This window comes from Arvicola amphibius, chromosome 5 (genome assembly GCF_903992535.2).
Source record: "Arvicola amphibius chromosome 5, mArvAmp1.2, whole genome shotgun sequence".
In the NCBI taxonomy this organism is placed as follows: domain Eukaryota; kingdom Metazoa; phylum Chordata; class Mammalia; order Rodentia; family Cricetidae; genus Arvicola; species Arvicola amphibius.
In genome coordinates, this window is record NC_052051.1 from 59,864,220 (window position 1) to 59,889,564 (window position 25,345).

At 44.5% G+C, this 25,345-nt stretch overlaps 1 protein-coding gene across 4 annotated transcripts in view; it reads right to left on the bottom strand.

Annotated features, from left to right (window-relative positions):
- The window catches only part of Cdin1 (CDAN1 interacting nuclease 1), a 277,760-nt gene that overhangs the window by 77,448 nt on the left and 174,967 nt on the right, over positions 1-25,345 (bottom strand). Inside the window, exon 11 of one of the 4 annotated variants that reach the window (XM_038330593.1) lies at positions 3,253-3,332. The exons of the other annotated variants lie outside the window; for them this stretch is intronic. Within the exon in view, the coding sequence (XP_038186521.1) occupies positions 3,290-3,332 (43 nt within the window). The 3' untranslated portion in view covers positions 3,253-3,289. Of the gene's footprint in view, positions 1-3,252; positions 3,333-25,345 lie in introns of those variants that run through there. 4 annotated transcript variants of the gene reach the window in all.

Below are 25,345 nucleotides of genomic sequence, written 5' to 3' on the forward strand. Positions count from 1 at the left end.
CAGCTGCCATGTCTGTCTGTTGCTGTGCCGCTCTGCGGTGATGGCGCTGGGCCAAGATGCTTTATCACAGCAATCACAAAGTGACTAGCACGGTTGTACTCATCTCACCGATGAAGAAACGTGGACACTAAAAGGTCCAGGCTTGAACCTAAGCCGGCTGACGCTACAGGTTGCTCTGGTAATGAGTACACTATACTGTCTCTCATTACGTCTTGTGTTTATACAAGAAGTTATAACAGTGATTCAACTTTGAAAAATATTTACAACACCTGGAAAAGACAGAAGAGCAGAGGTGACTCATTAAGAGTCGGTCAGGGCCTCGAGCGTCTGTGTGGGACTCTTCAGCAGCTCTTACATCAAAGGGTCTGCCTAGTGGCTCACTCAGACCCGAATCACGTTGTTAAGGAAGTGCACAGAAAGAGCAACCTCTAACTCAGGTGAGAAAAGAAAAACAAAATGTTTACATTTGAAGAAGTGTGTTTAAAGCCCCTGATGATCAGGAGGAGGTAAGCTGGGGAGAGCCACTGTGTCCAGTTCAGAGGAGAGAAACGCTTCCCTGGCAAAGGGGCTCAGCAATGCGGTACCTAGCCTGTGGGGAACAACAGAATCAGAGGGCTGCGGGAAGCTTCACCAGGCTGAGTGAAGCAGAAGCCCAAGGACGCCTGAGAGGTGGAGTTTGCTTATTTGCCCCTTCCAGAGAAGGTCCAGGCTTGTGGAACAAGGTTAGCATTGTGAATTCTAAAGTCCCATTCTTGTCTGTTTCTGTCTGTCTGTCTGTCTACCTACCAACCAATCCCTCCCTCCATCCATTTGCTCCTGTGTCTAGCATAGAGATGTAGCTTATGTTCATGTCATTAAATTGCTGTCTCTGCGTTCTCAGTTTAATGATAAAAAGACACACACATATATGTATACATGCACACATGTAGGCCTCTCTCTCTCTCTTTCTCTGTGTGAGTGTGCGCGCACGCGTGTGTGTATGTGTGTGTGTGTGTGTGTGTGTGTGTGAGAGAGAGAGAGAGAGAGAGAGAGAGAGAGAGAGAGAGAGAGAGATTAGAAACTGGAGCCTCAAGTAAGCTTCAGTTGAAGGATAGCAAACAATGGTACGGCTGGTTGACTTTAGTCAAGTTTCTTTCCATGAGAATCTTCGTCAAATAACAATAACAATCTAGTTGTATTGATTAAAATCTTTGTTCCCAGCCCAAATCTTCTATTTTAATTCATAGCCAAACAGAAAATTCCTTCTAAAAAAGTGGAACAAAACCAAATGAAAGTTAGAAACAGTGGAACACCAGGGAGTCATGCATATGCACATACATGCTTTCATTCTCATCCCGAGAGACTTGTGAGGGCTGCGCTATCTTCGGAGATGTGTGCAGACATGTGCTTGTGGGACACGGCCTGTTTCACAGTCCAAGGATCCGCATGTGGTTCTTATGAAGACTTTGTTTTCAAACACATAGTTCAGGATGAAGGAGAAATATAAAACATCTTGTAATTGTTTTAAAATAAACTCTTACGCCGTTTATTTAGTTTTTAATCTGCCTGTTGTAGATTGGCTGTGCAATTGTTAATCACTGTTGTATGTATCTCCAGACAGGGCTGTAAATATCTTTTCAGTCCAAGTGAAACATGCCTGCGAGTGTTTATGTGGAAAGTATGTGTCCTTAGGCCTGTGTGTAAACATGTGCACAGTGATAACAGATTAGCGATCATGTACTATAACATCATAAGGTTCTGACACTATGGTCAATTTAATGCACAATGCAAATATCCCTTCTCACAGTATCTAGGAATGAAATAAAAATACAATAACTTGGTTCATTTACTTTTTTTTTTCTTAGCAGGTTCATGTTTGCAAACTGAAATAACTGAAGAAGGAGAACCCTATCCTAGAATTGTTCTCACTCAGCTCATAGATCCTGGTTATTAAAAACATGATTCAAGCAAAGCCTAATAGTGTACGCCAGCAGTCCCAGCACTGGGAAGGTAGGAGGAGGAACAGGAGTTCAAAACCAGTCTTGGCTATATGATCAATTCAAGGGACAGCTTGGGCTCTATAAGACCCTGCCACAAAACACAACAAAATCTGACACAGCAACAAAAGAAAACACCCTTAAATCAAAATAAATTAAACCTAAACTCCCACCCCCACAAAAAGGGGCAAAACGATAGTCTCATATTTTCTAAGCAACTTATTTTCTATAAAATTTAAAAATAGAAAAGTAGGGGGTTAGAGAGATGGCTCAGCGGTTAAGAGCAGTGGCTGTTCTTCCAGAGGACCTGGGTTCAATTCCCAGCACCTACATTGACACTCACAATTGTCTGTAACTCCAGTTCCAGGGGATTCAACACCTTCACACAGACACATATGCAGGCAAAACATAAAAATACGTAAAATAAAAATAAATTATTAAAAAAATGAGAAAGTAAATCATATGCTGATTCGCTCCAGGCTTTCATGACACATATAAAATTAACAAAGAGTTCTCTATATTGAAGACAAGTCAAGTCCATATACAAACACAACCCAAATGACCTAAAATCTCCTCCATGTTTACATAACTGGACATCGCCAAGTCCACAGCACATTACCTGAAAAATGGTTATTTTCTTTCTTTGTACTATGTTGGGCATTCTCTTTTTTTTTTTTTTTTAGACAGGGTTTCTCTGTAGCTTTGGAGCCTGTCCTGGCACTAGCTCTATGTAGACCAGGCTGGTCTCGAATTCACAGAGATCTGCCTGCCTCTGCCTCCCGAGTGCTGGGATTTAAAGGCGTGCGCCACCACCACTCAACTATGTTGGGTATTCTTAGATGGCATACCTGGCATCTTTCCACCCCAGGAAAGATCGCTCCTCAGAAAGAGAAATGGAGTAAAATCAGAAGGTATTTACTCTGTTTTTTTTTTTTTTTTTTTTTGGAGAGGTGTCTACTTCTGATCTGGGCTAGCACCTCTGAAGTTCCCTGGTAGGAACCTACATGTAAACTTGTATGTTCGACCTGTATAGCAAGCAACCAGACACCACAGAAAAGGTTTTCACCTTAAATGGCACACAATTTAATAACAATGTTTAAACAAATCTGTCTCCATTTAAATGAACATGTGGTTTGTTGAAGAACCCAAATGCAAAAGGGTTCACCTGAAAAGAACAATTACATCAATAATGTGTTATTTGGCAAGTCTTCCTAGAAAAGATGAGTTTTCAATGAGGTTGTATTTATTCAACATTCAAGGACTATTGGTCCTTTACCATTTTTCAGACAAGGATGCCAGGAGCAGAAGACAGTTCACGTCCTTGGATGGGAAGAAGATGGGGCAACAACGGTGTGGCTGCGAGAGAAGCAGAAACCTTTAGGATTCATGAAGGGCCAAGGTGGGTCCACGCTGAAAGCACCAAAGCACCGAGAATGAGCGAATACTTCAGGCACCCTTGGTGCAAATCACATCCATCCACCTAGAATTTATTCCCCAGCCTTCTTCCAAAAGTTGGGGGTGGTTTACAAAATTGGTTGTGTGAATTATTACATGTTTTCTCAGTTATTTCCCCGGGGAGACATGCCAAAGGCAAACCCGTCATTTTGGCTGATTTAGTGTTTGGTGTCAGACAATTCATAATTGATATGGCAGCCATAATGGATATGATCACTGGATTGGCAAAGCCTGGGCTGACAAGCGGCAACCATGCCGGTGCTGACCACTCTGCCCATTGACTTGCTCTGGTAAATCCTGGGCTTATTTCCCAAGTTCTCATGCCCAACTTCCTGGAGATTAGAAATGGATTACTAAATAGAAAGTAGTTTATTACACACATACTGCTTATGCCAAATATGTCCCCCCCTCAGGTAGATTTTTATTGTTAGAAACAGGACAGATGGAGTTTCTTTTACTTGGACTCAGTTTGCTAAAGACTGCAGGGTAACTCAGAGTTCACTGAGACGTTTATCTCAAGGCACTGGGAGATTTATAGGTTCTGAATATATAAAAGTCTGCTTTCAAAAAAATCAGAATCTCCATCCCTGGTGAAGTCAAATAACTAAGGGATTAAGGCTGATGTGCACTTGCTCTATAAATCTATCATTAAGCAAGTGTGATACCACGCTTCAGGTATGCAAGATCCCGATTTGCTCTAAATGGGTAGTTAAATTTTCTCTTCTTTACAGCAAATATTTCATGATAAGGAGGATCTCTTTTGCTAACCAAATCACCAGTCTGCCCCACCCCGCCCCCCAAATAAAACTGCTCCATCTTCCATATTTATGAAAGGAAATGTTGGAAGTGAGAAAAACAAACTAGAAGCTAAGAAAAAGAGATGAGAAGTCTGGTGGTGGCGGCACATGCCTTTAGTTCCAGCACTCAGGAGGCAGAGGCAGGTGGAGCTCTGTGAGTTCGAGGCCAGCCTGGTCTACATAACACGGGCAGGTTCCAAAGCTACAGAGAAACCCTGCCTTGAAAAAAAGAAGGTAAATGAAAGAGAAAAAAAATCTACTCCCCCCCCCCAAAAAAAATTTGTGTTTGACAGCTATCAAACACACATTTTTAGAATATAAACAGTTTTGAGGCCACTCCCATTTCAGTGCACACAGGACTTGGTTGGTGTTTGTTCAGTTGGGTGTGATGCAGCGAACCCATGTCTCTGATGTAGACCCTGTACACCTGTCCTCCAAAAGAAACCCCTAACAACCCACTGCAGATAACTCACAGGGAAGAGAATCTGTCATTTACAAACAAAGAATGAGCCTTGATTGAGGTCACCCTATCCCTGCCTGATGGCTGAGATTGCTAGGGTCTGGGGAGAGGATGCTATGGCCTCTGGCCTGGGAGAAACCACAAGTACTGGTCCCTGGAAGCACTTCCCTTGCAGGCTTTGTCTGTAAGGACTTGTAGGAATCTGCTGTTAAGAAAACAAACAAGCAAAAACAAACCCCAAACCATAAAGCAAAAAAGAATCCCCCCCAAACCCTGAAGCCCACTGCTGTACACAGGTGGCTTTTCCTTCTTTTCAATAGAGTCCATTTAGGTAGGCCTTTGTTACAGCTGCTTTTATCTAGATGATAAGGTTGTAAAAACACCAATCAAATGAAGTACTGCTATTCTCACCCCTGTTTTATTTTTCCCTTTCCTTTCCAAATACCTTAAGGTCCTTAAGTGAAGAGATACCCAACTATTAAAGTGAACAGATGTGTGTGTGTGTGTGTGTGTGTGTGTGTGTGACAGGGATTTGCCCTCCTGAACCACAAACACCACCCTGGAGTCCTGTGTCACACAGGTTAGCAGAGGTCTGCAGGCTTCAGAGCTACACTTCTCAAAGCAATACACACACTCTGCTGCTCTTCCCACCACCGTCCACAGGGCCCCTCAGAAGAGATTCATAGGGCTTCTTGATGTTGGCATGAGGCTTTCCACATGTTTACAACTCGCCTTTCCCCACAAAGACTCATGTGCAAAAAAAAATGGCAAAACATAAATAAGAAAAGAAAAACAAAAAGGGCACTATGAATGTGAACTTGAAAAGCCAATTTATTGCTGTCAAACTTCTAAGTCAGTGAAGGTGCCCCCTGGTAAGTGTCTTAAAGGCTTAGATCAATTAGTGCTAGAATCAGAGAATGAGCCATGAGCCGGGGACCCTACAGTGACTAGGGAGACTGCGTGGGGCTGAAGAAGCCCTGTCCCACTCCAGAGTGTCCGTGCCTGCAGGGTCAGGAGCACACCAGGGCCAAACACAACTTGGGGAGGAAAGGGTTTATTTGGCTTACACTTCCTCATTACTGCTCAACTGAGGGAAGACAGGACGGGAACCAGGAGGTAGGAGCTGCCATAGAGGAGTGCTGCTTACTGGCTTGCTCCTCAAGGCTTGCTCAGCCTGCTTTCCTATAGAACCCAGGGCTACCACTGCAGGGATAGGCCCACCTACAATTGGCTGGGCCCTCCTGAACCAATCACTAATTAAGAAAATGCCCCACAGGCTTGTTTGCTTACAATCTGACCTTTTGGAGGCATTTTCTCAACTGAGGTTTCCTCCACACAAATGACTAGACCAGCAGTTCTAAACCTGTGGGTCTTGACCCCTTTGGAGGTCATATATCAGATATCTTACATATCAGATTATGATTCACAACAGTAGAAAAATTGAAGTTATGAAGTAGCAACAAAATAATTTTAAGGTTGCAGGCTGAGGAGGGGGGGTCACCACAACATGAGGAATTGTATTAGGAAGGCTGAGAACCACTCTTCTAGACTGTCAAGTTGACATATAACTAGCCAGCACAGGCCGGATAGCTTACCTGTGTAAGGGGAAAAAGCATGATGCTGTCCAGTTGAGCTGTCGGTCTAGACCTGACCCATGTTGGCCTCCTTCATCCAGCAACTGCATCCCACTGCCTCCTGCAATATGACTCTCCCAGATCCTCCTATCCTTGAAGCATGGCTCTGAAATTCCTCTCCCGTCCAGTCTCAAGGTAAGGGCCTTGCCTTTAAGTGCAGTTGCTTTCACAGAAAATATATCCTTTCTCTACGAAATATGGATGCTAGAAAGGGCCACCGACAGCCTTATTTTAAAAATCTTTTCATGTCTAAGTGTTCCCATCAATAAGCTGTATCCCAGGGTTCAAGGTGTGAGAATAAATTAACTTTGACCACTTTAACTTGAACACATTTATTGTCACCCTATTGAGCAGCTGGGAGACCTACTGTGGACATTTGCTCAGCTCTGGAGCCCCAGAGTAGGATGGCAGCTCTCTTAGTTGTCTCTGCCTTTGAAAATAAGAGCCAGAACACTTCCTGTGACCAGGTGAAACCCAGAGACTAGAGAGAAAGCTCCTACGATGCCAGGGATCACAATGTTATTTCAATACACGATACAACCATGCTTAGTTCTGTGTTTGGGTCCCAAGTCACACAAACAAGGACTACACAAACCAAATTCAGGATGATGTCGTGCAGCTTCACGGCACCATCCAAAGGACATTTCTTGTGGTTAGCACTTTGAAGTCTTCCCAACACTAACAGATCTTCATAATGAAGGGTTTCGATGTTCCCTTGTAAATAAGAGAACAAAACTACCCAGATACCCCTGATAGATAGGTGCATGGATAAAGAAAGTTTTGTACACAACAACAGAATATTATTCAACCTTAAAAAAAAGAAGTCTTGTCACATGTCACAGGACAGCTCAACCATAGAGTGCGAGTGAGCCCTGAGTGAATGTTTGTTGTTGATATGGCTGTGCCCATGTCAAGGGCCGCAATGTGCCAGTGCCAAAATCACAGTCACAGAAAATAGAAAGGTAAACAAATGCCAAGGGCAGGAGAGCCTAGAGTTTCTGTCTGCCAAGATAAGAACGTTCTGGAGATCTGTTGCACAATATTATGGATATGCTTAAAATTGTACACATAACAGCAGCTATGGCGGCATGCTTAGTATTGTTCCTTACAGTGGCAAAGCTATAATTAGAAAAAACCCAAATAACATTTTTACTAGTTTTTGATGTGTATGTATTTGTTCATATGTGTATATACATATGTGTATAAAGGCCAGAGGTCAATGTTAGTTTTCTTTCTTGACAACTTTCTATATTATTTGCTGAGACTGAATTCCTCAAGGAGCCCGTAGGTAACTGATCTCACCAGGTCGGCCGGCAACCTTCAGGGATCTGCATTTCTGCTACCCAACTGCTTGGACTGCAGATACTCACAGCTGCATCTGGTTTTCGGGTGGGTGCTTGTGATCTGAACTCAGGGCTTGGGCTTGGAGACCAGGCGCTTTATTGACTGAGCTCTCTCCCCAGGCTAAATTTTTTTTTTTTTAAATTATCCTGTGTCTTTCACAGCATGCCTCCTTATCCTACCCATTTCTTCATCCTTCCCCCTTGCCTCAAAAAACACAAAATAAAATTAAGACAAAAAAAAGGAAGAAGGGGAAAATCTTGTAATGGAAGCTGCAGTGTGATACAGTGAGTTACGCAGTAAATCGCTTTATAACAATCACTGGTCTGATTCAAGGCCCCTCGTCTTTTGACACTGAGTCATAGGCACTGAGCTCTTACTGGGATTCTTTTCTTTCCCCTCATTTTTTATTAAAAATTTCCATTTCCTCCCCTCCTCCTTCTCCTTCCCTCCCCTCCTCTCCACCCATACCCTCACTCCCTCCCTTCTCACTGGGATTTTTCCTGGACATCCCATTACTCCCTTGTGTTGTGGAGATCCTGCAGCCTGGGTCCACAGGACTGATGACCCCTCCCCATCCCTCCTCCAGTGCTCCAGCAGATCGTATATGGGGTGGATATTGGGGTAGGCCAACATAAAAACTCTGGTTCTGGACCTGGGTATTGCAGGGCTTGTCAATCCGCCAGCTCTATGCCGTCTTTGCTACCAGGGTAAGCTCTGGCTAGGTCACCTCTTTGTAGTGATGAGCAAGGGGCAGGGCCTTCAGGGCCAGCTTTACTGTGCTGCCCAGATAGGTGTAGGGGCCACTCTTCCGAGTACTGCAGCTGATGAGGGGCAGGAAGAACTCTCCTGTTCTTATGAGCTCAGGACCAGCTTTTCCACCTGCCTCAGGCATTGATGGTGGGAGCATCTCTCCCTTGCCCATGTTGCCACATGGCAGGTGGGTAATGGAGACAGTAATCTCTCCCATGCTCACAACACTGGGGCTGGTTACTCACACCTCTGCCCACAGGGTCAGCTCGACTGTGCTGCCCAGGCAAGGTGCAGGGCCTGCTCTCCCGAGTGCTCCAAGGATGCATTTTAAAAGTATTATTTATGGTCTCTAGAAGGGAGATTAAAAATAATAACAAAATCTTCAGATAACTGGAGAAACATTGATAGCTGAAGTTTGTGATTAGCTCTGTCCCTGATAGAACACAAGAAAGTTTTGGGGCTCTGAAGATGGCCTTTGGGGTGGAGTGAGTGTGTCTGTGTGAGAGAGAGACACAATGAGGTCTTAGGAGGCCCAGTGGCCAGAACTGACTTCTAAAGCTTCCTGTTTCCTCGAGGTTAATGAAGTTGTTCTGTCAGACAAATGCAGGAAAGAAATATGAAGATAGAACCCCACCTCTCTTTTTTAGAGTACCTTGTAGGACCCAGAATGAGTACAGAACCCTGCCTGCCTACATTCAAAGGCCAGGATGAGGGTTAGTGACCCTGGTTCCACTCCTTGGTGGCTGATGTCACAGGGCTCATAGCTCTCACTGTGCTTCCACAGCTGCACAGTGACACAGCTGGTCCGCAGACTGCACTCTTCAGGGCGACATGCTCCACATCACACAGAGAGAGCAGAAAGGATGCCACAGAAGTGACTGGCATGCCTAGATGAGTCAGCTTCACCTGCAGAGAGTGGCTAGCTCCCTTCTCTTCTGTAAATTGGGAGAGTGTGGTCTCCTGCCTTCCTAAGGAAGCTGCTGGTAGAACTGAAAACACAAGGCTAGAGCCTGCCTTCCTGGGGTCCCAGCAATACGGGCAGGCTCACAAACTGGGATAAAGGGACATGAATTCCAAACAGCTCTACTGCGGCCTGGAGAAAGAATCTTCTCTCTGTTTGGAAAGGCCAGGGAGAGATCTAAGTAGAGGTGGGGCGGGGTGGTGATGGTCTTCAGAGAAAGTCCTGAAGTCACGGCTGTGGGGGAATCGGAAGGGGAAGACACTGCCCGGACACAGAAACGCAGATGTGGAGGGCTGCAGAGGATCTACACTAGAGCAAGACAGCGGCGAGACTTCAGGAAACAGCTGGACAGGTGTGTGGGAGCAGGGCTGAGGAGGGCGGAGGACCCACACCATGAAGGAAGGTGCTCTGAGGGCCAAGGAGACTATCCACCACATGGAGGAATGCTGGCAGCCTTTTCTGCCCAAGGGCGGCCCTCCTGCTTGAAACCCAAATACTCCAGGCTCATTTCTGTGTAGAATCCCTGAGTTAAATATTTACTTTGTGTGGGGCCAAAGTATCTACTGCAGCTCACTTATTTGGGGGTAAACACATTAAAGAAATGTATACACTAAAACAAACCGTCCCCTCCCTACTTCCACCACACACAGAAAAAAAAAAGAGAGAGACTGTCATTCAAAAAAAAAAAAAATCTGAAAACTACACCGCAGGCTCAATTTTCCTGAGTGGTTGAGACAAAGTATGTGTATATAAACAGTTTCCCGATGCTCCATGGGGTTTCTCCGATTTGTATTCCTTGAGAAGCCAGTGGGCACGGGGTGAACAGCGAACAGTTTCCTTTAGTGAGTTACATGGCCACTTTACTGAACTTCACAAGGAGTCATTAGCTGGATTTTATGATGATGAGTACTTCCAGGCATGAGTTCCCTTCTAACTGTTTTCTTTTTTTTTTTTTTTTGATTAAAAATCAGACAAGGCAGAGCTGGCCCTGGACGCTGAAGGAACCTGCAGCTTTGCCTTACCAGCTGGCTCTAGGACGAAGCCCACAAAGCAGCAGATTCAGGTGCTGCTTGGCAAAGAGAAAAGTCAGCCGTCAACGCGGAGAGCTGTTATGGGCTTACTTTAAACATTTTGTTAAGCTTGAGATTTTTCTTGCAGAGACATTCCTGGCTGCTTCCCATCTGATCCTAGGTGACCGGATGAGCCACTGACTGAGGTCAGCCTTAGGTCCTTCAGTCAGACGACTGGTCCACCCATGTTGCTATTAGCTGATTAATAGGTGTTTATTTTTAGGGTTTGAACTACCTGCTAGGCTGAGGCCAAGGCAGGCCAACATCAGAAGTTCCTGGTGAGTGTCTTCTTGTGCTTACGAAAGACCTTACCTTCTTGTGTGGTTGTTGGCATGGCGGCAGCCCTTGTCCAGCCAGTGAAACTCAATACCATAAAATTTAATGCCAAAGGCAGAGAAACTTCCCCTCCCTGTTCATTATAAAAAGGGTTACTGCAAAAATAGATCCATTATTGCTTTGGAAATATTTTTATTAATTCCTTGAGAACTTCATACATCCATACAGTGCATTTTGATTATAAGAAACAAATGAGAGCGGCTAGGTCGGACAACTGAGTGAGTCACTCGCTGCACACTAAATGTGAAAAAGTTTAAACTCCTAATGTGTCTAAAGCCTTCCAATAACAATAACTGTATAGCTTTCAATGACAATATTAAATACAGATATATGATAAAATAAAACCTATATGGATATGTGGACTTTCCTTGTTATAGGATTTGTGATTCTATAGGAATCAGATGCAAAATGAGAAGACGACTGCACTGTTAACGTCAAGTTCAGAAGACGCTGCAGTTGTATGTTACGTGTGCTTCATGTTTCTGTATCTCACTAGGCAGTGTGCTCTACGAAGGAAGAACCCTGTCTCCATCAGTACTGGAACTTGGTGGTGCGTGGCACGAACAGTCGAAGGGCGGACAGAAAAGTAGCACAGGGCACCTCTGCCTAGCGGCTCTGTTAGTCTAGCAAGCTCTGAACCTGTGCCCACACAAGTAAGGCTAGCTGAGTTAAAAATTGCCCAAGGACTTGTTAGCACACTTTCACAGGAAAACAGGTCTGGGACGTTTCCCGTTAGCTTCTACCTGTCACCTCAGCCTTAATGGCAGGTTTTGTCCCAGCACTGGCACCCCTCCCTTATCTTTCAAGCGAACACAAAAGCATTCCAGCTAGACTTTTGAACAGTAGCAAGCCTTAGAAGTCAGGGTTAGGAAAGGCCGACAGCAGCGCTATCCCCTGTGAGAACCTGTTCGTGAGGCTGCAGAGCAGGGCCCGGTTGTATTTCTACTCTGAGGATAGATGCTGAAGATCTCAAGAGACTGAAAGTTCAGTCTGTGAAGTTGTTACGTCCACAATTTGATCAGCAAGGCCTGGAACAGGGACACGGATGGCAATTTGCCACCATGATTTCCACAGGGAAGCAACCCCAGAGCCTTTGGTCTATTTTCATGATAGACGCTACACAGATCAATCACCCAGAGCTCCCGACACCTTCATAAAGCCTTTTAGGCTTATTTATGGACCAAGCATTAGTTTGACTGAAGCGGACTAACAGGTGCCATTTGGAAGGACAGGTCTTTCATGTCACCGATGATTACACACGGACAGGCTCTAGAATGGATCTGCTTTCGGCAGGACCAACCATCCCCATGCCATTTTGGCAGCCCCTCAATTCTAACACCATCAGGTGGTCACTGCCACCCTGGGACCTTGGCGTTTCAGAGAGGATGGGAGAGGTATGTATAGGAAGGGGAAGGGTACTGTGTGTACAGAAAAGACTTTCATAGTCACGGTATGATAAGCAAACTCTGTCATAGTTTGAAAATTGGTTAGCACAAGGGGTTTGCTTTTCTTTATTAAATTTCACTTAATTTGATAAGATTAATATGGCTGATTCAACAATAAAAATGTGTAGTTTATGGGACTGGAGAGATGAGCACAGCAGCCTATGTTTGGTTTTCGGTACATACTTTGAGGCGCTCACAAGCACCTGTAACTCCAGATTCAGGGGATCAAGCACCCTCCCTTGGCCTCCACTGGCACTGCACTCATGTGCACAAACCCCAACACAGACAAAACACCTTTGAAAGACTTGTAGTTGGAAATACTATAGTGTCAAAAGCTTCCACTATGCATCTTCATGTTGATTAGATTCACTACTCAAAATTTTAAATGCAGTAGCCAAAACAAGAACCTGTAAAGATTCAGATGACAGATTTTCTCAAGTTCCATCTTGATTTTCCAAGTGGTTACCATCATACTCTGATTAGGTTTATTAAAATGTTTCTATATTTATTTATTAAAGGACTAGGCAACATTAGTTTAAGAAAATGGTTTGCACTCTCAATTCACTTGTGTGCTTGTGTGTGTGTCCCCTTTTCTGGAAAACTGTCTATGCCGTTTCTTACCCAAAGCAAATGAAATCAATGCCAGGAAACTGAGGTACTGGGGTAGTCAGTGTGGGTTACACTGTAGCCTCTTCCTTCTCTGTGTTCTGGAGAACATGGGGAAAAGTGGGCGCTTACCTTACTCAAACTAAATAACTAACTAGGTAGCAAATACAATTTTTTTTTTCTTCCAGACTAAAGAAAACGGCATTTGCTAAGTGCTTTGCAGAAGTCCTTAGGTTGACGCAGACATGCTGTGTTTGGGAAGACGATGGAACTAGAGAAGCTGAGAGCCCCAAAGGCTGATGGGAAACAACGGAGGGAGGACAGAGAGGTGCTGATGGCTTGCTATCCAGGGCCCAGGGGAGCCCTGGGAGGTGGTGTGATCCCACTGCCCTACGGACCCTATTACATTGATAAGTCTTCCAACTGAGTCAGATAAAAACAAAAGCTTTGCAAGCTGCATCTCAATTTCTAGAACGAGATCTGAAATTTTATTCTTACTCACGTTGCTTAAATGCAGCCCGTCTGACAAGACTGCTAGGTAATACTAAAATAAATTTTAGCATGAATGTACTTTGAAATGGATCAAGGTATTTCCACTGAGATACCATCATCCCTTTTGTGCGCATCAGCCACAAACACACCTCCAGATTCTGTAAATTGGTTTTTGGTTAGGCATTTGAAGTCATCTAAGGTGATAATAATTTTTATCTGTCATTAATAACCTTTAAAAGTTTTCAAAATCATACATGATTTATATTTTGTTCAAATTTATGATTACCATTAGAGTTATCTCCTTAGTCATGGGGTGAGAGTTTGTTTTTTCAGGTAAAGGGAAAACATACTGGTTAGTTCAATTTCAAAACTCCAAGTGACATAATTTAAAAAATCGTGTCCCCCCCAAAAATGTGCATTCAAATATTTTCTTAATTTCCTTACCAATAATATAATGTACCTAGTGCTTGAGTTTTTTGCTATGATTCCTATATACTGGGAAGTAAAGAAAAGCAAAAGGATTCCTAACATTTCTGAGACGGTAGGGATGAATCCTTAAGCAGCAGAGCAGACTAAGTTCTCAGATCAATAACGTCCAGCTATGTGTACTATGAGAACATCTCAACTTAACTGACATTAGTTAACAAAGCTGACTTGGGGGTGCTCAGTATCTCCACTATAATCTTTAGAGCATGCTGGATGTAATCAGGTGGGGGGTATTCAATGGGAAAAGTGAGTAACTGCCCAAATTACACAGCAGACACCCCAGACTCTTGAAAGGTAAAAATATCGAAGGAAAGGACACTTGCCCTGGAATGGCAGAAAAGGGTCCCTGTGTCTGGATCATCTTTCAAAGTATAGCATTGTTAATACAAATGAAAATGTAGGTGAACAAAGTACAAAGTCCCTGCTACAGCCTAGGATGTAGCGGAAGAAGGAAGAATCATGAAGATGACTCAGAGAGACACCGGTGGGGGGAAGCGGCGAAGGGAGGAGTCTCAGGAGTCAAGAGTATGATTACCACTGCCACCATGGATGACAAAGATCCAGACAGGTAACTAGGAGGTACTGCAACCCCAGGGTGGGGCGGGGGAGGGCTGCTGATACTCGGGGAAGGAGGAGGGACAAAGACTGAGGATATCTGGTTACCAAGAAGCCAGACTGGAGAGAGAACAGCGCAGGTAAGAGGAGGATGTCCTCCGTGTCCACGCACACAAGCAGAAGGGTAGAAGGTCAAAATAATGGGACGGCGACGGAGTGAGGACAGGAGCTGCTCCTGTGGGAGGGACACACGTGACAAGCACAGTGGATGATGAAAGCAAAATTAAAATTCTTAGGGCTTACGGACCTAGGGTGATTTCAGAAACAATTATTCAAATAAAAAGGTCAAATTATACTCTTAATAAACAGAGTTAGAAAGCTATCAGAAATGTAACCCCATCAGTGGCAGTCATTTACTCTGCAACGGTGTTTTATATTCATAGGACGGAGAACTGGAAGGTATCTAACGGAATAAAAAGTTATCTTAAAATACGTATTTTCAGCTTTGTTGCCTTAAACTCTCATTAACAACCAACCTCATGTTGTGGATATGGGTGCTTACTGTAATATTCCCATTCGTCTCATTCTCATTTTTGCTCATGAACACTGACAACATTTAACTATGATTGATCTTAACTGAGTAAGGAAGGACTCTTAAAATACTGGCCATGGCTCTGAAAATGTCTGGCTACCATTGGGCGCCGGGGAAGTTCAGTCATCCTCTTGGTGTAGTGGTGTCAGACTAACAAGACGTAACAAACTGGGAGGCAAATTAAACTTCGGGCAGCGCGCTCTCACTTACAATAAATCTTGGGCTCAAGAATTATGGCCCCACTACTAGTTCATTCTACAAGAAAGGACTCGAGCTCCCGGGGGTTTCTTAGCTTCCAATTAGTTATCTGCACAAGGTAACAGGAACAGTGTTTCCATGGGTCACCGGAGAGCTAGTTTTCAAGTTGTGATGTGAGAAAAGTCCCCAGACCAAGCGCCAGCTCTGGCTGTGAGCAGCAGCTCTTCTTTGCGCTGTGGTGAGTATGTGGATGTACTGTATTTGCACAGTGCTGTGCACCTGGCCTCACCTGGCTTCGACACATGACTTCCCAGCTCTCTAGGTTACTAAATCACATGCTCCCCGAATGTCAGTCACCCTAAATGAAACATGTCTGTGCTTCTGATGACAGACTGAAGCTTTGGGGCTCCAAGTGTGTGGATTTGCTTTTGAGTTAACCAGAAGGTTCAGCTGGGTGTGGTGGCGCATGCTTGTAATCCCAGTACCTGGTGGCTGCAACAGGAGAATTGAAAGACTCAGGCCATCTTGGGCTACATAGGGAGACCCAGTCTCAGCAAACAAACAAACAAATCACAACAAAAGCAAGCCAAGTCAAGCAAAATAGAACCAAATCAGAAGAGCATCAGATGGATGTTTGAATTTGTTGTCACTGCTGCTCAGGGCCTCTTCTGACCACTGCTATAGAATTTTATTACAGGGGAACCCAAGTGTTTGTGATTAACCTGTGGGTATTTTCTCCAGCTGACTTAACAGCCTAGAACATCCTCCAATAATAAGTCTAATCATTCACCCCATTGTCAGAAATACACAGGAACAGGAACCACAGAATTCAATCTGCACAGAAAAACTAAACCTTCATAGAGGAGCTCGCCTGGCACCTGAGATCAGCCCATAGCTCATTCAGAACGATAGCCCTTTTCTTTGTGGCCCCATTGAGATATCGCTTGAGTAAACAGTACTTGTGGTCTTACTTGGGTAAAGAAAGTCACACAGAGACACAGACAAAAGGACACACACACACACACACACACACACACAGCCATGAAATCAGCAGGGGAATTTTCTCAAAAGTGCTGCCCACAGGGAATTCCTACCTATTCCAGCAAGATTCCCCATATGCAACAATTATGTTTACAGCACTGAAGGAAAAATTAGCAAGAGGAGGACAGTTGCCTAGCACACAGGGAAACTAAGAAAAGGGGGATTTGTTTACCAAGCAGAGCTAAAGGGAGAGGTGAGATAATTCAATATATATGCATTATTTAAGATAAGATCAACCCCATCCCTTTAAAGAAATCTATGAAAAGTAGAGAGTTTGTCCTCCTAATGAGATCGATTGTTCTTCCTTGATGTAAAGCAAGTGTAATAGGAAAAACGGGAAAAATCTGAGCAGACATATTCTTAAGTAAACAAGGACACTAAGTTTTCTGTATTCCTTCTGTGTAAACTGCATTCTAGCCCTAGAGTAAGGGTCTTAAAAATGTTTTAAGCAAAAGCCTTTTGCTGGATTCCAATGCCTTTTGTTTTCCTTTTAAAATGAAGAACTGACTTGAGCGTCTAGTTGTCTTCACTAGCCACCACCCTCAGGGCCACGGCTGGCCCTGGCTCCGCCTCTGCCTCTTCGCCATCCAGGAAGCCCCCCACACTCTGGCAGGCACTTTGCATAGTTTATCACAAATCTTTCCTCTAACCGCATGAGAGTTATTTTGAGTCCATTTACAAATTCCAACTTCTATTTCCCAAGTGTTCCCTATATGCTCCTGTGCACCATGGCTCAGAAGCAGCCGCTCGCTCGCGCTTTTCGGTCTGGGCTCTGTGTAAACAAGTGCCGCTAGTTTCACCCTGCGATCATTTAAAAATAACGAACCCTTGGGGCTTAGTAAATGAAAAAGGCTGTCACTAACTGGGAGAAAGGAGCATTTTCCTTGTGACAAAGTCCTTCCATATTAGTCCCCTCGCCTATTTGAATTTATCTCAGACTTTTAGGAGAGAATTAGGAATCTGAAAATCACACATAGGAACTTGAAAAAAAACTTTTAAAAAGCATTAAAAAGAAAAAACTCCCCCATTCCCAACATATGTTTTTACACAAATCTGCATGCTCCAATTAATCTGCCCAACTGCTGGAGTGCGGCCGGACGCCTTAATCATCTTTACAAGCACAATGTACAATTTGTAGTCTGATTTCTACCGAGAAAAAGTACACCTAATTTTGACTCTCCCCAGACTTAGACCTATTTTAGAAAATTAGAATTTAACCATAGCTTCATACAGTCTTAAAAAGAGAAACTGTTCGCAGCTGTTCACAGGTCAGCAGCACTGTGACAGTCTGAGGACCCAAGGAGACACTCTGCAGTACCAGCCCAGTACATGGCACGGAAGACATGGACCCGAGGAGACACTCTGCAGTACCAACCAGCCCAGTACACGGCACGGAAGACATGGACCCGAGGAGACACTCTGCAATACTGTCCCACTACACGGCATGGAAGGCAGAGGGATGAGAAAAATTCATCTCACTTAACAACCATCATTGGGAAAGGAGGAGGAGTGGAGAGGTCCTGGGATGATCTGACGCTATGACACGCTTTTCCGGTCACCAGCCTGGCGGAGAGGCCTCTTACTTCTCTAGTGTAAGAAATTAACGTGTAGTACAATGCCACATGTGGGACAAGGCACATTTCATTTCCTTTTTCAATCTCTTGGCTCAAGAGAATAGTCTTATGGGAAACGGCAATTGTATTTATTGTTATTTGATGATGAAATGTCACCTGAGTGAAACACCTGTATAATAATTTCTTTCATTCAATAAAGCTATCAGTGGTTTTGGCTGTGTTCAATCCTGCCATTTGTGCTTTAGTGCACGCCAACATCACCAAAGAGAAAAACTCCTGCGTGTGCTAGTGTTCATATTCGTGCCTCTCCTCACCCCACTTCTCTCTTAAAAAGTTCTTTGCAGTCTAAAATGTCATAAAACCCTCAAGATCCAGAATGTCATGACCACTGTACAGTCTGGTACAGAAAATCATTTTACATGAGAGTAAAGTGATGTGTTATTAGCTAGTCTAGAGAACCAAGATTTATGAGGACTGAGTTAATGGCATTAATATGCAATTATACCCACTGTCTGGTAAACTGTAAACACCTTTGCTGCATCTTCTTGCTAATCTAAGGGAAGGGTCCCCAGCTACCTGGAGCTCTGACATCTTCTTGGGGTTGGCTTTGGCCACACTACTGGCGTGTTACAGTGATATTTAGGATTTTATCATAATTTTGCATATAAATTACAGAAAGTAAAAAATCACCTTGACTTTAGACTATTTTTTCCTTGCCCCTTCAGATAACTGGATATACCCTTGACAAGCTAGGGCTAGTAATTACTGGCTGCATGGGAGAAAATAGACTCCTCTTCCTTAATTAGTCTGGTTACGATACAGGACTACTACTGGGGGAGGAATCCAGTTTGAAGGGAAAACTACGTTCTGGCCAATATTATCTCTGGCTGATACAAACTTAAAATATTTTCCCCCCGTGGGGAAAATCTCCAGAGACATAAGAAATCATTATTCTGAGGAACAGGGCTCTCACCTGCGCTGAGGTCATAGCCTGGATTTTTTGCCAGTTCCTCCAGGAACTGAGAATTTTGTAAGGGATGGGGGTACCTGTGCCTCTGTGCTCCAGGTGCCAAGCATGGGACCTGACACAGAGGGGGGAGTCCCATGCATGCTGGTGGACGAATGTCAAACTTGTGAGTTTATTCCATGCTTGACACCGAGTTCATGAAACTACAGCCTTGTCCAACAAGCTCCCTCCCTGCGGCCTGGCACTGCAGCTCTGGTCTCGGCGCTCTGTGCTCAAAGCTAGAAGTAGCATAGCTTCTATCTGAACCTTTACAGCAGACACAAAGATCCGTGTTACATCTCTCACTACTGTGTTATTTTGAAATGAGCAATAAAGGTCCTGTGGGAAGGAATGAAGTCAAGGTGCACAGCTGGTGGTTTGGACATGGGACCTGGTGAAGTCCAGTAAAGAGAGCACAGAAGAACTGGGCAGAGTCTCCAGGCTTGACCTGACATTACTGCCCCTGTGATCTTGGCTGGGTGGCAGGGACTCTTTGGGCCTCTCCTTCAGCTGTGAGTGTGAAGGGTGCAACCTTAGATGATGGCAAAGACTTTGTATTTAAAACTTTTATCATTGTTCTCATCTTTATAAGCAAATATGAGTACTACTGTATAATTTCCAAATAAGAGGGAGTCTAAAAAATATAGTTTCTCTACCCATTCAAAAGGAATAGCTTGAATTCTCCATAAGCAACAGCCTGAATTGTTACGTGTGGTTAAAACCAATGGGACACATGTGTCGACCTTATCAGATTAGATAATGCCTTCCTATCTCAATCCCTGGTGCAAATGTAACACTCCAGAAACAGGCGGCTAAAGCATGCATATCATTGGGGAGAACATACTTGGAAGCCTGTTCTGGACAAAGTCCCTGGGCTTTCTGAAACCATGGGAAAAGTTTTACATGTGTGCAGCTCTACAGGAGAAAGTTCATGGCTTTAATTAATATTTAATTCAAAATTTTAGGAACCTTAGCCTAAATCATGGTCTAATGTCATTAATTGCTGTGCAGTGCCCTTGGAGTCAGACTTAGATTAGATGCCCGGCTCAGCCATTTACTGACTCTCTGACCTTGTGGAGGTGTCAGCTCTCTTATGATTACAATAAAAATATTAACAGCTACTCTATAGCATAGCTATAAGGCTTACTAAGAGCTATCCCTGGAATTAATGAATATAAAATATGCTGGTCCAGAATTTGTCTCATAAAAGTACTTAATAAACAACAAATACATTTTATGTTTTTAGCTAATAAGCTTAATCACGACTTCTTTAATTTATCTAAGTCTGCAATGATATCCACTTCTGGTCATCAACACGGCCTTTGATGGTAGAGAAAAACTCCTCTCAAAAGATTCAGAGGGAAGGCCAGGGTGTAGGTTTGTGCCCAGTAGGATTCTGGGCATATTAATTAAATTGCACGGTAAGTGACTGCAGCCATTGGTTTAACTATGCTTTACAGTTTGGGTTTACACAGTGTTTCCCAGCTCATCCTGCTGAGCCATTGGGGATGTCTAAGTCGAGCATCTACTGCCACGAATAAGAGACTGAGACTGAACGGGAACAGTGGGCTGAGTGAGGCGGTTTTGTAGGTCTCTTCTAATTCAGAGATTCTTTATTGTTCTTCACAAGTGAAGCAGAGGGAAACTCTCATTAAAAGGCTCTGACACCTGGGCCAGAATACAGCTCAGCAAGGGTGCTTACTTGCCTCGTGAGAATGCTCTAAAATCTACTCATAGACCCAAAGTCACAGGCCCAGCATACAGGGCTCCCCCACCCCCCGCCACGCCCAGCATGGCACACAGGGCTCTCCTGTATCTCCCCACATATAGGCTCAGCATAGCACATAGGGCTCTCCTGTTTCTCCACACACAGAGGCCCCAACATGGAACTCAGGGCTTCCTTATCTCTCCCCACACACAAGCTCCAGCATGGTACACAGGGCCCCCTCACACACCTAGGCCCAGTACGGCACACAGGACTCTCCTGTGTCTCCCCACACAAGGCCCCAGCAAGGCACACAGGCCCCCCTTTAACTGAAAATAGAGTTTTTCCCCTCATATAATGTATCTCAAGAACAGTTTTCTTCCCTCTACTCCTAATTCTGCTCTACTTCCCTCCCATCCAGATCCACTTCTGCCTCTCATTAAAAAACAAACAGGCTTCTAAGGGACAATAATAAAATAAATACAATATAATAAGAGAAAACAAAAACTAACGTACTGGAATTGGACAAAAAAATGGGAAAAGAGATCAAGAAAAGGCACGAGAAACAGAGACCCACTTGTTTGCACACTTCAGGAATCCCGTAAAAACACTCAACTGAAGCCATGATATATATGCAGAGGACCTGGTTGGTGCAGAACCAGCGCTTGCTGCTCTGGTCTCTCTGAGTTCAGAGGAGCTTTGATAATCCCCTCTTGTTCTTACACTGTTTCTGCCTTTCCACAGAGTTCCCTGAGCCCCCGCCCCGAGGCGAGGGATTTGATGGAGATATCTCATTTAGGGCTGAGTATTCTAAGGTCTCTCAATTTCTGCATAACACTTGGCTGTGGATCTCAGTACTTGTTCCCATCTGCTGCAGGAGGAAGCTTCTCTGATGGTGGCTGAGCAGGGCACTATCTATGAGTATAGCAGAATGCCACTAGGAGTCATTTTATTGCTGATTTTCTTGTTTGTTTAGAACAGTAGTATTGGCTTTTCCGTTGGTCCCTGGGCTACCTGGTCTCTGGTTCCTGGTCACCCAAGCAGTGCTGGGTATGGTTTCCATCTCCTAGAGTGAATCAAATCAGATATTGGTTGGTTACACCCATAAGCTTTGTCCACCACTGCCCTAGCATATCTTACAGGGAAGATACCATTGTAGATCAAAGGGTCTGTAGCTGCATCTCTCCTTTGGTAGTGTGCAGAGTGCCTTCCTTCCTTCCTTCCCCCCCTCCTTCCCTCCCTTCCTTCCGACAGGGTTTCTCTGTGATATGGTTTAAATTTGGCCTTATTTATTTACTCATTTATTCATTCATCTATTTATTTAAGGCAGGGTTTCTCTATGTGATAGCCCTGGCTGTTCTGGAACTCTCTCTGTAGACCAGGCTGGCCTTGAACTCACAGAGACTCACCAGCCTCAGCCTCCTGAGTGCTGCGATTAAAGGTGTGTACCACACCCCCCAGCTAAATCTGATTTTATAATGGAATGTCTTATTTTCTCCATCTATGGTGATTTACAGTTTTGCAAGATACAGTAGACTGGGCTGGCTGGCATCTGTGGTCTCTTTGAGTCTGTAGACCATTTATTCAGCCTCTTCTTGCTTTTGGAGTCTCCATTGTGAAGTCAGATGCTATTCTTTTTTTCTTCTTTTTTAAAGATTCATTTCTTTTTTATGTATAGTGTTCTGCCTGTATGTAGGCCTGCAGGCCAGAAAAAGGCACCAGATCTCATTACAGATGGTTGTGATCCACCATGTAGGTGCTGGGATTTGAATCCATGGCCTCTGGAAGAGCAGCCAGTTCTCTTAACCGTTGAGCCATCTCTCCAGCCCTCAGATGTTATTCTAATAAGTTTACCTTTATATGTTACTTGATCTTTTCCCCTTGCAGCTTGTAATATTCTATATGTTCTGTTCACTTGATGTTTTGTTTATTATGTGACAAGGAGAGTTTCTTCTCTGGCCTAGTCCATTTGGTATTCTGCATGCATCTTGTACCTTGATAGGTTTATCCTTTTTTAGGTTAGGGAAGTTTTCATCTATGAGTGTTTTAAAAATATTTTCTGCGCCTTTGACCTGGGATTTTCTTTTTCTTCTATTCCTATTATTCCTAGATTTTGTCAATTCATAGCGTCCCAGATTTTTCTTTTTGTTTCATTTAACAATTTCTTTGACTGAGGTATCCACTTAGTCTTGTGTTATGTCTCCAGTGCCTAGGATTCTCCTTTCTGTTTCTTGTATTCTATTGGTGAGATTTGTCTCTGAGGTTCCTGTTCAAGTTCCTAAATTTTTCATTTCCAAATTTCCCTCAATTTGGGTTTTCTTTATTGGTTCTCTTTCAACCTTCAAGTCTTGAACAGTTTAATTCTCTTCCTTTCAGTGTTTGCTTATATTTTCATAGATTTTTTTAAAAAGGATTTATTATCCATTTAGCTTTAAGAACCTCTGTCATGTTCATAAAGGCTATTTTAAGAATTTTGTTATGTGTTTCAGCTATGCTACAATACTCAGATCCTGCTGTGGTAGGATGCTGGGGTCTAGTGGAGACATGGTATCCTGGCTGTTATTTATTGTGTTTTTAAGCTGCTTTAGGTATCTGCATGTGGGAAGATGAAGATTGTAACTCTAGGTGCTGATATCTGGTCTTGTCTTTTTGGTAGGGTAGGTGTTTTGTTTCTTGGTTTTTGTTACCCTCTCTGCTTTTTCAGAGAGTGCAGTGGTTGTGTGATGCCTGGTAAGAAACTCTTCTGAGATCCTTAGGTGTGGCCACTGCAGGCTCCAGGTATAATGTTTCCCTAGGTGTTGGCATCTGATGCTTAGGAATGGGATGAGCTAGGAGGAGGTCCATAGGAAGGAGAAAGCAGGCCGTACCACCAGGACCTGCTTACTTACTCCCCTTGGAATGGGGGGGCCCTCAGTGAGCGAGTGAGGAAAGGCAGCAGCAGGCAGTTTGCTACAGAGCTGGGCATGAACTTGGAGGAGAGTTGAAGACCTGCAGCTGGCCTACCAGCTTTGCTGGTTAGAGTGGTGTGTAAGTTCCCAGGGAATGCCAATGAGTAGGAGAAGGAAGCTTGGAGGGACATATCCGTGTGACCCACTGGTCATGGGGGCCTAGGGAACAGGAGGCTGCGGCAGGTGTTCTGCTATAGAGCTGGGGATCAAATTGGGGGTTGGTTTTGGAGGAGCTAAGGGGGAGGAGAACTTCAGTACGGGCTGGCCTGGCTGGAGGGGCTTGAAGGTTTTCAGGAAGTTCCTGCTGGGATTGGGGGAGCTGTATAAAGTATTGAATTAGGGGAGGGAAATTTAGAGGGGAAGATTTGTGTGGTTGACTGGAGATAGGGCAGAGAGGAAGGAGAAGCTATTACAGAGCTGGGGATTAGACTTGGGGATTGGATTTGGATGAGCACAGTGAGACATGACGATCTACACTTGGTATACCTGCTTCCCTTCCCAGAGTGGCCTGTGGGCTCCCAGGGAATGGAATAGGTGCTTCAGTGTGCAGGAAACTGAGACTCATTCTCTATTTGGAATGATTCTAAGCATAAATAATGATAGAAGGTTCCAGATCAAACACAGACAACTCACTTGCAGGGAGGGAGAAGCCTGCTGGTTCTCCAGAGGACCACAGCCTACACAGGGCTGGCTAACACACTCAGGGAACTTGTCTGTCCCACTGGGCCATTTTCAGACGACCGGATCCAGACTACCCGAGGTACCAGGTGAGCTGGTTGTTCCCAAACCTTCATGCACCCTGTCCTCCAACATCTTTGCCGAAGCGGCTACACTGTGAAGTTCAATAAGCACTGGTGCCTACTGGAACTCAGGTCCAACAGGCTCCAGAAGTTCTGGTTCTTTCCCCAGCACATCAATGGTTCCACTAAACCAATGACAGGCACCAATCAAAGGACAGGTTGGGGAGACAAAGGACGTCTCTCTAGGCCTCAGGCACGGTTTGATTTAGTAGGTCTGTGAGAGCTTAGTAATCTCTGTTTGAAGCAGCTGCTTCCATTAATTCTGAGCTGTAGCCAATGTGGAGAAGCAATGAGCTGGTCCTCGAGGCCCCAGCCTATGGAAAAGACTCTAGGGGGTGAGAGAAGAAGCTGGCCCCGCCCCACATAGGAGCACCAGACTGAGCTCTCAAGGTCCTGATGAGGAGCAAAAGGAGGGAGATCATGAGCAAGGAAGCCAGGACCGCGAGGAGTGCTTTTACCCATTGAGACGGTGGAACAGATCTAACGGGAGACCACCAAGTCCAGTCGGAATGGGACTGATGGAACAGGGGACCAAACCGGACTCTCTGAATGTGGCTGATGGTGGAGGAGGACTTAGAAACCAAGGAAAATGGCAATGAACATGAACTCTACAGCATGGATGGGCTCACTGTGAGCCTTGTCAGTTTGGTTGCTCACCTTCCTGGACTTAGGGGGAGCTGGGAGGACCTTGGACTTAACATAGTGAAGGGAACCCTGATGGCTCTTTGTCTTTGGAGAGGGGTGGAGTGGGGGTATGGGTGGAAGGGAGGGGAGGGAAGGGGGAGGAGATGGAAATCTTGAATAAAAAAACGAGAAAAAAAAAAAAAAAGAAGAAGCTGGCCCCAGGCAGAGACTGGGCTGTGCGATGGCTTTGGTGAAGTAGCACACACGAGGCATAGAGGAAGGCAGGCACTCATCCCTGGCTGGAGAAGTACCTAGAAGTCAGACAGCAAGCGGCTCCTCCTTTGGGGCCCCTCATTTGGTCCTGATTTCTCCCTGGCCTTGTGTTGAGAAGCGCCCTGATGCAGCAAGTGGTGGCACACGGCCACATGGCAGACATGCCAGACTGAAATACAGAAACTGATCGTCCAAATGACGACAAATGTTGCGCTTG